The sequence below is a fragment of the Lepisosteus platostomus genome, chromosome 14 (genome assembly GCF_059453375.1).
Source record: "Lepisosteus platostomus isolate fLepPlt1 chromosome 14, fLepPlt1.hap1, whole genome shotgun sequence".
Taxonomy (NCBI): Eukaryota; Metazoa; Chordata; class Actinopteri; order Semionotiformes; family Lepisosteidae; genus Lepisosteus; species Lepisosteus platostomus.
In genome coordinates this window covers 32,528,227-32,539,729 of record NC_142624.1, presented here as the reverse complement: position 1 = coordinate 32,539,729, position 11,503 = coordinate 32,528,227, and the positions used below count along the sequence as shown (strand labels likewise).

The window sequence follows — 11,503 nt, the reverse complement described above, 5'->3', positions numbered from 1 at the left end:
GGTAGCTTAGTGTCCCAAGAACATCACCTCTATGAGCTGACTGACTGTGTTCCAGGCGGACGCTGCGGACTCTGGGAACAAGGAGAAGAAAGACCTGGGAAGCCATCACAGCAGCATGTCTACACTTCCTCCTCCTCCTCTTCCTCTGCCTTCACCCCAGCGTCCTGTCCTGGGGACCCCACCGCTCCAGGGGCCGCCCCTGCTCACCCCAGAGAGCCCCGAGGATGAGGAGACATCTGTCCTGTTGCAGCACACCGACACCGTGCTGCACATCACTGAGGAGAACGGCACTGAAAATCCCCTCCTCTCCCCACTCGCCCACTCGCCCTGTGACCCCAAGGAGGGCAAGACCAGCCTGGACGAGCCTCACATGTAGAATCCCAGGACAGCCAAGCCAGCACACCATTCTGGAATCAGTCTGACCGGTCAATTGATCGATCGGTCGATCAATTGATCAATTGACCTGTATTTTTTCAGAATAGGCTTCTGAGATTTTCCCACAAATCTGATTTTTATGTCAGCTTTTTGCAGTCGACTGATGGAGAACGGAGCTTTTCCACGCTCTGCACTAAAAACATTCTTTACCTCCTTCCAACCAAAAAATACAGAATGTAATATTTCACCCTTAAGAAAATGCAGCATAAATACACAAGATATCCTACAAAAAAACAACTGACACAGGGTCAGTTTTTGACAAGCTACTAAGGCCACGAAGCCAGATGTGAACTGCCAGGGCGTTGCTGCTAGGTAAATAAAATGTTTAACTAAGTATGTTGTGATAGATTACTAGCGATCCCTTTGTGTCTTGAGTGAACACAATAAAATGCTGTAGTCTGAATACAAGCAAAAGATTATAGAGAAATACTCAAGCTAAATTCTAGGTGAAAAAAAAAACAAATACAAACACAAATACTGTAAATGCTATAGTTAATAACTCTTTAACCAGTTTTTTTGTCGGTAAATGTTAAATATGTCTAAAAGAAGAAAAAATTATATTGAGTCCAGTGATTTAGGTTAAATGTTTTATTCAGCTAGACTTGACATATCTAGACAGACTGAACAATAGAATACCAATGGATAAAAACAATAAATATTCTCACTTTAGGAGAATATAAACACTTTAGGCAAAACATTTGTCGATTCTTTTTGTGCAGGTGACCAGCATGGCTTGGATCTCACTGTTTAAGGAGTTTCCAGGCATTTTCTGGATGGATGTAGTTTTCCACTAAATAAGGAATCAATCTCTATCACTCAGATAACTTGAAATTCAAAGAGATTTATTGATATGACCGATGCTAAAATTATGTGTTTCTAAAAGAATTAACATGACATTCGCAAACCTTTACAACAAAAACATAGATCTGAGATTTTTACTCTCTAATCCTCAGTGACAGGAGAATAGAGCTGCAGCTCTATTAACTTTCCTCCCCCAATAGGATTGTAAGCTGAATCTTGTGAATCTTGCAGGAGTGGGAGATCTGGAATTAGAATTGTTTTTAGGGAAGAATATTGATCTATTCCTGGAATATTTCCTGCATTGCAGTAAAAAGGAATTCTCCGTCTCTTCTCCTCTGACTGGCAGTGGGAACACAGCCTGTCCTCTCTGGGAAGCCAGGTCTCCCTGTGTTTCCAGGTTGTTGTCATTGAGCCTGTATTTCGTCAGGATCTGCTTTTGCTTGTTGTCTCTCACCCTGGACAGATACTCTGCCAGTGGGTTTTGTCTTTTTCAGTGACAATTTTTGTTGTGTTTGCAGAATCCTTCCGTTAAATGTCTGGGGGGAATTTACTGAATGGGGATTATAATGTGTATTTTTGTATTGTTGATAATATTACTCAGTAATTCTGTAAACAGTATATATTCAATCAATATGTATAGTATGGAATTAATACAGATTCTGAGTATGGATAGGAAGATAGAGAGGAATGGTTGAGGTTAAAATAATGAAGCTAAAAAAGAATGACAGTCAGATTATAGATCAGTTTTGTATGAATGTTCTGGGTTTGAAGATGAGATGGGTTAAATTGCTGGGTTAGTGCTGGGAGTTGCCTTCCACAGGAAATAAAATATATAAGTAAGAATTCTAAAGGAGTAGCCAAATGACAGGGAGCAGAGTGATATACAGTATGCAAGTAATAAATCAGGTCTTCACTAGGTGCTGACTCTCATGTATATCTCTATATATTTGGTGTCATGTATTTCCTCAAAAATGAATACATATCATGTAGCTTATTACTTTGTCTTTGGAGAACTTTGTTGCTTTACTCACAGCACTGTTAACTTCAAAGGGATCTACAGCAGAAGAATTTTTATTTTTTGACTGCCTCATGTACGTTAGCGCAAGACGATATTAAGAATTAGATGAACCTATTTAATTCTTTGCGGAAAAAAGTCAAACATTTTCAAATGCCATAGCAAGGAAGTGAAGAAATTGTCTGGAGATGTAAATCGCTCATTCTTTGATAAAGAGAACATCCAGTTCAGGTTTCAGAATTCTCTACTGCAGCCAAAGAGGTTATACTGGAAGAACACTGGGTTGCAAAGGCTAGAAATCCAGGCGAGAGTTTATTGTGAAATCAACTCACTGTGAATATCGTTTTTTTTTAAGTACTGTAATCCTTCTACTTCAGTTGTGTAAAACCTATGTTTTGCCGCACATAAACCATGCCTTAAAACTGACAATTACAAAAATATTGTCTTCATCTGATTTGGGGGATTTCTACCTATACATTCCCCAGGTCCCTAAAACCACAAACTTCCCAATAGGTTCCGAGCTCAGAGTGCTTCGCTGCTCCTTGTTTGGTAAGCGAAGATTTGTCAGATTTCCTGCTCATTCGAAAAGTAGCGGAGAAAAGCACTGTGCTGCAAGAATGGTGCCTTGTTCCCTTAGAGAATAAACGAATGGAAAAGAAAGATATTGATAAGAAGATCTTTTTGTTTATTCTATTAAATGTTATGGATACAGTAATAGCAGAGTAGATCTGGTGCCTTAAAATGTAGCACTGCTAGATTGTAATATTTCCCGTAGATATGACCACGCGTCCCTGCTTTTGTCTGTATCAATGCCTGAATAGACTAAACCGCTTCTCATGCAAATAAATAGAATCCTTATTATTGTTCTACTGTATGTTGAAAACTCCAAATTGATTACTTTACAGCTGATTGGCCTGTGACTGTCGTGCAGATTAACGTACAAGTGTGTTGTGATGTGTTAATTTGAACTGTGACATGTAGATCCTAACTAGATACACTTAAAGCAGCATCTCTGTTGGTTCACTGTTGCTATGGCTGATGTAATTTATTGTTCACGAGAAAAACGTTTCTAAAATAAGGTTTACAATTTGGTAGAACCTGTGATGAAAATAAAAACTCAAAGGAGATGCTGTACTAAATCAAACAAATCTGATACATTTCCACAGAAATCTGATCCTAGGCTTTCGAATTCCAGGAAAAAAGTGTTTGAATGTACTGTTTTTTTTTTGCAGTGAGACATTGTGTCATAGAAGATAACTGTATTTCAAGATATAATTTTTTGTAAACGTGTATCATTGGCTCTGTACTGTAGATGTATTGTCTCCTGTGTTAAAGATTTATATATTAAAATATATATGTATGTACACATATATTAAAATAAAAAGGGAATATTGCTTTTTTAAATTTGTTTTGTGTTTTGTTAGAGGTCTCAGATGAAGCAGCCTGGTGCTCGGTCTTACTAAACTCAGTTTAACATTAATAGATAACATTATTTTCAGTTTTCAGTGCAGCCTCACCGTCTCCCATACTATGACCAATCACAGACGACTCTTTACAGAAACCACCCCCCCCCCGCACCTCCCACAGCCCAAATGGGGTGCGGTTTTGCACGAATTTGGGTAGGAGAAATGACGCTGAGGAAACCAGGAAGCCATGTTGGAATTTCACAGTTGCGATCTGTCACGCTCTGAGGAAGGAAAAAGACCAGAGACAGGAAGTGGTGGGGAGCAGATATTGTTGGCAAGATGTCTTATACGGCGAAAATTGGCCCTTCTATTCTCAACAGCGATCTAGCTTGCTTAGGTGCAGAATGTAGCCGAATGATGGACTGTGGCGCGGATTATCTTCACCTCGATGTTATGGACGGGTAAGTATGTGATAAAGCTCAACGTGTTCGTTTTTTAAAAGAGAGGGACGAATGGAGCTGGCCCGCACGAGTTGCAATCGAGTCCTCTAGTTTCAAATCGGCATTTTTAAAATCCCTTGTCTCACTAGTGCACATCGGGGAGATCTGTATAAACGTGAGATTTATCATGTGGTTGGAAAAGCAAGGATATGAACACGCTATCTGTGATAATCGGTTCACCTTTAGAAAGTAGAACAAGACTTGTTCAGTTTTGTACATGAGTGGTCGAAATGCAGAATTGAATCGGAATTGAATGAATGAAATGTGCTCTCTTACAAAGCCTTTACAATGAATATTGAAATTAAAGTTCGGGTTATGTGCCCTTATCGTAGATTTTCTTGAAAAGATTTACAGTGCCGAGAAAACGTGTTTGCCCCCTGTCCAATTTCTGCATGTTTGCACATTTTGTACAGTGAATTTGATCAGACCTTTTTGTATTAGTATATAGAAGAGAGTCTGAGAAAAAATGACACATAACTTTTGTGCTAGTAATCCAACATGCAGCCTTGTTATTGCCTCCCTAGTGCATCATACACAATTAAAAGGATAGTTAGGGTCAGCTGTTTGAATACTTTGGTTTACAATCGGGCCTGATTAAGGCCAACCCTGCTCAATATATATATATATCTGACTGATTTTGGCCCTTACTATCAGCGTGGAGCTGTCAGCACACGGGTTTTAGAGGTACATCATGCCACGATCAAAAGACATTCCTGAAAAGCTCTGGAAAAACATTGGTCAGTCTGCACAGGGTTACAAAGCCATTGCTAAGGCTCTGGGGCTCCACCGAACCACAGTCGGGGCCATAATGTCCAAATGAAGAAAGTTTGGGGCAGTAGTGAATCTTCCCAGGGGTGTCCGTCCTGCTAAAATCTCTTCAAAAGCAAGGAGTAAAATTGTCCAGGAAGTTCAACATCTCGGAGTCTGCAGCCCTCTCCTTCCTCGGCTAAGGTATTCATGACGCCACCATCTGAAAGACACTGGGGCAAACCACTGGTCACTGAGAAGAGCTTGATGCTCCCTTCAAATTTGGTCAAATGCACCCGGATGATCCTCAAGAGATTTGTCCATAGAATATTGTGCCAGAAGAGTCAAAAGTGGAACTTTTTGGCTTTGCACAGGCCCCTTTTGTGTCTGACAATAACCAAACTCTGCATTCCATAGTAAGAACATCATAACAGTCATGGCTGGTGGTAGTGTGATGCTTTAATGCATCAGGACCCGGCTTGCCATCATTGAAGGAACCATGAATTCTGCTCTGGATCAGAGAATTCTACAGGAGAAGGTCAGCCCAGCTGTCCCTGAGCTGAAGCTCTGCTGGGTCATACAGCAAGACAATGATCCGAAAGACTCAAGCAAGTCCCCATCAGACTGGTTGAAGAACAAGAAACTAAGAGTTTTGGAATGGTCAAGCCACAGTCCTTATCTAAATATATCTCTTCAGCGCTGTGAGAGACTGATCAATAACTACAGGAAATGTCTGGTTGCAGTTGTTGCCGCTAGAGGTGACGTAGGCTATTATTGAGCAAGGGGGCAATTACTTTTCACATGAGGCATTGGGTGTTGCATAATGTTTTTTTAATAGATTAAGTTTAGTGTTATTTGTTCACTCAGGCAACCTTTTATCTGATGTTAGGTTTTTTAGTTCAATATCTGATTGCTTTAAAAATAAAAATAATTAAAATAATGCATAAAATCAGACAGACAACACTGTGTGTTGGTGAAAAATGAGCAATCTTGGGTTCTTTACAGACATTTTGTCCCAAACATCACCTTTGGCCATCCTGTGGTGGAGTGTTTGAGGAAGAATCTTGGCCCGGAGCCCTTTTTCGGTGGGTAATGCTCATTTTATTTGTGGTGCAGGAGTTCTTCCATACATGACAGCCTCTTGATACAAAAGATATGTTGTACAACTGAGCTTCTCAAACTGTGTAAGAAAATAGCATGCACATGGCTTCAAATATTAGTTTTTAGTGGTATAAGAAATTAAGAATTTGGCCCACCTAGCCCATCCTGTAGGTAATAGACAGAGATCCCTGGATCAGTAAAACTGTATATTGAAAGGCTTTTGGCTTCATCAACATGGCCTGTTCCATTGTCCCACAATCCAGCAAAGGGCTGTAGAAGTGAAGAACAAGGTACCCACCTATGTTGTTGTTGGCTTCCTTCACAAAACAGTGGAATGAAAACATTAGATCTCTATGGTTGGTAATTATGCATATGAAACTGAATTATTTTGTAGGGATTTGCAGGTCATTGTGCATTGTACTGTCTGTCACCCTGCAGTTCTGTCAGTATTGTGTGTCTGTTGTGTTGTCAATGGCTCTATATGTGTGTATGTGGAGCCCTGCTGAATTAACAGTACTGTTAGACTGATGCAGAGATGAGATTTTATTGCTCTTTTATTTAAAGTATTTTAGCTGTTTCTTTTATTTGTCGGTTCACCTCGCTGAGTCAAAAAGACAAAAACCCCCTTCAAAATGTTGTGAACCTTTGTTCCAAAATGATGGGACTTTAAGATCCTTTATGTCTTAAATTTAAGATTCACGTCCATCAGATCCAGAGGAAAGCCCATGCCATCATTGAAAACCCATCTCGTATCCTTTATCAGTCCTTTGAACTTCTATAAGTGGACTGGAATTATTATTATAGCACTTTTCGGCACACTCCACTCAAAGCTCTTTACAGATAAAGGAGACGCCCTTCCACCACCACTAGTGTGTAGCCCCCACCTGGATGATGTGACAGCAGCCAAAGTGTACCAGTACACTCCCCACACACCAGCTATCAGTGGGGAGGAAGACAGAGTAATGAAGCCAGTTCAGAGATGGGGAATTATTAGGAGTCATGACTGGTAAATAGTTATTTTAGGTATAAACTATTGCCCTTTTTGTTGATTTATTTTAGTCTTTCTTACTTTTTCATGTTAGAAATGTTGTTAACATGTTTGTTTTTTACCAGTTGTGTTGTGGTTATGTGTTATATTTGCACTGCTTGCTACTTAAATTGCCAACTGGGGAAGAATACAAAATTCTGAACTGAACTGAATTCATGTGCATGTCTGTGTGTCGGATGGTGAGCAGCTTCTCTCTCTCTCAGACATGCACATGATGGTGTCCCGGCCTGAGCAGTGGGTCCAGCCTATGGCTGCTGCGGGGGCTAATCAGTACACCTTCCACCTGGAGGCCACCACCAACCCTGGCGCTCTCATCAAAGACATCCGGCACAGCGGCATGAAGGTCAGAGCCCTGGGCATGATGGGAAGGGAACAGAAAAGGAGGCATGGGGTTACATACTGGGTGTTGTGTTTTCACTGATTGTAATCCTGTGACATCCCTTTAAGTTTGCCATAACCCAATTCTGTTCCATAATTAAAAACACTAATTCTGCTAATTACCTTCTTGTTTTTCACTTCATAGCCACAGAGTGTTTTGGCTCATCAGTCCCGAACGTAGGGATTAAAGCTGATCATTGTTTCCAGGAGCCCATTTATCTCGTATTTCAAACCTCCAGATTCACGTGGTTGGTTTTTTATCTAAAGTAAATTTTTATTCATTGTTGGTTTATTTTTTGCCAGCTGCTGAATTACAAAAAATATAGAGAAGTAGCCTTTTCAAGAGAATGGAGATGGATGTGGTGTTCAAAGTACACCTTTATTGTTGTTAATAAAACCTTCCCAAACTCAGTTGAGATGTAGCAACGACTACATGACTGATAATTACCATTTAAAGGGAGGTAGGAAAATGGAGCCCGAGAAATGTGACACAATTATGTTAGAACTTAATCTAATTAGTAAAATGTCATGTCTATATGAAATAAAGGATGAGTTTGACTGGTATTATGTAAAATGTGCATTAGGGAAAATCCTACAATTTATACTTATGCAGGCATTCTGTGCTTTGATTACCATGAAATAAGCTCTTAAAAATTAAGTGCCGAACATTAATCTCTGGTAATGAGGTGATTTTAAGTATTCTTCAGGAATATAGCAAATACTTAGTATCTGGGGCAAACACTGAAAGGTATTGGAGATCTTTGGTTGTTATGTCTAGGAGTGTAGAAGGGACCAGACAGGAGATAGGGAGAAGGTCTTTCTTTGTATTTCATGAACTGTGATCTAGCCAATTCCTAGTCAACTTTTAGCTATTGCAAAACCCCAGTGTGGTTTTGCTGTCCAGGTCTTGTTTCGTAACATGTTTGAGTTCCTCTAGAGAGTAACTTGAGCCTTGTGTTCAAAACAAACTGCGTTGACTTCCCCTCTGTTAACCTTTCATCCTCTGTCGACTCAAAAGGTGCAGAGTGGGGGGGGAAAAAAGCCTTTTTGTCCTGCAGAGACCAGGAGGAGAAGAGGGTTAAATAATGTCAAATGAGTTCAAACGTGTGACAGGTGTGATGTCTCTGTGTATGCTCATGGTGGAGGTGGCTTGTTCCCTGTACCCTACAGGTTGGACTGGGCATCAAGCCTGGCACCTCAGTGGAAGACCTGGCACCCTGGGCGGGCCAGATCGACATGGCGTTGGTGATGACTGTGGAGCCTGGCTTTGGAGGCCAGAAGTTCATGGAAGACATGATGCCCAAGGTGGGGGCAGTAAGACCTCATTCAGTGCCACCTCCACATTGTTGAAACAGCCAGCTGTGTTTAAACTACCCAGAAGCTGTCTTTCATTATCTCCTTCCCCTGTTTATTATTAACTAGTAGGGCCCTTTGAATCAGGATGAATAAGTGACAAACACACAATGCTGTCTGAAACCCATAGTCTCTTACCATGCATTTACAAAGGTCAGTAAAATTAAATATTTAGTGCATTGCCTTACTGGCTAATAAACTTTCCAGTGTTTACATTACCTTCCCTACCTTTTCCACAGCTTCCCATCCATGCACTCTGCAGCACATCATATCGTACTGTTCACTTTTGAGTAAGAGTCCAGTGGTCTCTACATTGCGGCCAGTTCCCAAATTGTGCTCTGATTTTAGACTGTTGTCTTTCTCTCAGATCTCTCTGTGTTATTGTGCAGTTCATGTAAGGTTTGGCAGGTTGGTCATTTAATAACGTCATACCAATTACAGCTTTGTTTTCTTTCTTTTTAAACTTTCTCTGCAACAGGGGATTAGATTTTAGGTCCCTGCGATAGGAAACAACATACGACAATGGGGGTAGTAACCAGTAAATGCACTGATGCTTTCAATAGGAAATACAAGTAAGAGTTTAATAGAAATGACACTGTTGCTTTCAAAATATTAACTTTTAATTTAGCTTCATGTTTACAAAATATTAATTGAAATGAAAGTATCCTGCTTGTAGTTTTTTTTTCCAAAAGAGACAAAACTCGGTGGGCTTTTCTGAGCAATATTTTAGTGAGTGAGACGGTACACAAAGATGTCACAATGCTTCTGCACAGTCCTTCTGTTTTAAATGCGCGGAAGGATACACAAAGAGGGACCAGAAGGTAAGAAGGCAAGATATCATTTTCTTGTTATTGTTCTTTTCCAGGTTAACTGGCTGAGGAGTCAGTTTCCCTCCCTGGATATTGAGGTAGATGGAGGAGTGGGACCTGACAGTATTCACAAGTGTGCGGAGGTGAGTCAGAGTGGCAGTAAAGATCAGAGCACTACCAGAAAGGCAGTGCTGGTAGACATAACATTGCATCATTGGACATATCTTGTAGTCCTGACACTTTGCAGTGCACAGCGCAGCAGTACAAGCAATACTGAAGATCGTTGTAGCTTATTAGGTCATTTCAGGCCATTTCCTAGCTTTCTTCTAACATGTGCACGCTTCATCCTTTCTATACACTGCTGTGCAAAGAATTGTTCTTCTGTTTCCTATCAATATTCCTTCATACAGGGTGCAGGAACAATTTTAATGTGATCTTGTACTGAATTAGTATCCATTTAGTTTTAAGATAACCATTAATCCTGAGAGGTCTGTATCATGTTATACATCAAATAGTCTTTCAGCTGTGTGGATGTGTGAAGAAGGATAAAGTATCTTAATCATTAAAACTGATAGTGGGTTCATATGATGCATTTGGTAAATGTAATGAATTAGCTGGTACAACACTACTTATGAGTTGCTTGTGTGTAGTCTTTCAAGGTTCTTTTCAGTGTGAATTAAAGATTTGCTTTCCTTATTCTCAAACCCATTAATAACAAAGTTGTTATAATACAGCAGTAGAAAACACTAGTGGAGGCTTTATATGATATTGCTCCTAATATACTTTGTAGATGTTTAAGACCTTTTTACAGCAGTGTATATGTTTTCTCACAGAAGAAAGAAGAAATAGAGCAGTAAGTACTGAGAAGGTGGCAGCGCAGTATTGGAAGGTTAATATCCAGCTTCTCTCTCGCGCTGTTCCTCCAGGCTGGGGCGAATATGATCGTGTCTGGTAGCGCCATCATGAAAAGTGACGACCCGCGCTCCGTCATCTCGTTGCTAAGAAACGTGTGCACGGAGGCCATCCAGAAGAGGTCCCTGGACCGGTGAGGCCAGGAGAGAAAAGACACCACAGCGCCTCTTACCTGTCGATGTCACAGATCCGAACGTCACCTATCGTGACCGAGCTTCTCACGGGACCAGGGTCAGGGCCCGGTTTTCCTAAGCTCTGTCTATCACATGACTGTCAAATTCTGCACAGACTGACCCCTGATTGCCGTGTCTTGGGTCACTTTTAATGGCCACCCTCTATCTCTTCTGACTCAGAAGACACATTGAACGAACTGCATTACCTCAATGAAGCCTTCATCAAATGATACCTTTGGACCATTTCCAGCTGAATGTCTTACACTATGATTATGATTATTTTGAAACAGCTGTGAAATTCTTTCTAGAATTAGAAGAATAAAAAAGAAGTATAATTCATAACCTTTGTTATGGCAAAGTTGTCAGGCAAATGTCGTTTTTTTTTTTTGCTTTTTGTTTTTCAAAGCATTCCTCCAGGAGCCTAAAAGGGAGAATAAGTTAAGTCTGACTGGAGTAGTCACAGCACGCTCCCGCTGTCCATTCAACTGAAAATCCTCAATGACGTTTCCTTTGCTGCTCTTTCATTTCACCAATTAGCAAGCACAGATAAGATAATTAGGCAGCCCGTGTACTGGAATGTCTTTGAAAGCCTCTGTCAAGCTGCCAGGGCTTCACTGAGGCCTTATCACCTTGCCAGCTTCAAATCAAATCAAAATCAAATAAAAGTTTATTTATCAAATGCACAACAATACAGTGTGCAGCAGTAGTTGCTGGCAATGAAATGTCTTTTCTGCGAGCTCACAAGAATCACAAAAATCACAAAATTGAGGTTACGAAAATAAGGTTACATAGTACTAGATGTAATACAAATTGAATAAAACTCAA

The 11,503-nt window shown here is 40.4% G+C and overlaps 2 protein-coding genes across 10 annotated transcripts in view; both read left to right on the top strand.

The window, feature by feature from the left end:
- Window positions 1–3,655, top strand: part of unc80 (unc-80 homolog (C. elegans)) — a 70,761-nt gene extending 67,106 nt beyond the window's left edge. For all 9 annotated transcript variants that reach the window (XM_088605718.1, XM_088605716.1, XM_088605712.1 and 6 more), the window contains one exon: window positions 56–3,655. In XM_088605718.1, coding sequence (XP_088461844.1) covers window positions 56–376 — 321 coding nt within the window. In that variant the 3' untranslated portion in view covers window positions 377–3,655. The remainder of the gene's footprint in view (window positions 1–55) is intronic.
- Window positions 3,656–3,907: 252 nt separating this feature from the next.
- Window positions 3,908–11,036, top strand: rpe (ribulose-5-phosphate-3-epimerase). The gene is made up of 6 exons (XM_088605708.1): window positions 3,908–4,118; window positions 5,910–5,989; window positions 7,257–7,396; window positions 8,602–8,736; window positions 9,650–9,736; window positions 10,520–11,036. Exons 1-6 carry the CDS (start codon window positions 3,997–3,999, stop codon window positions 10,640–10,642), a joined length of 687 nt encoding a protein of 228 aa, XP_088461834.1. The 5' UTR covers window positions 3,908–3,996; the 3' UTR covers window positions 10,643–11,036.
- Window positions 11,037–11,503: the final 467 nt, after the last annotated feature.

Bases quoted from the DNA above. Each gene is read 5' to 3' on its own strand.
- rpe (XM_088605708.1), top strand. From the start codon at position 3,997: ATGTCTTATACGGCGAAAATTGGCCCTTCTATTCTCAACAGCGATCTA. The intron at 4,119-5,909 runs GTAAGTATGTGA...GGTTCTTTACAG, and splicing joins CACCTCGATGTTATGGACGG to ACATTTTGTCCCAAACATCA. The intron at 7,397-8,601 runs GTCAGAGCCCTG...TGTACCCTACAG, and splicing joins TCCGGCACAGCGGCATGAAG to GTTGGACTGGGCATCAAGCC.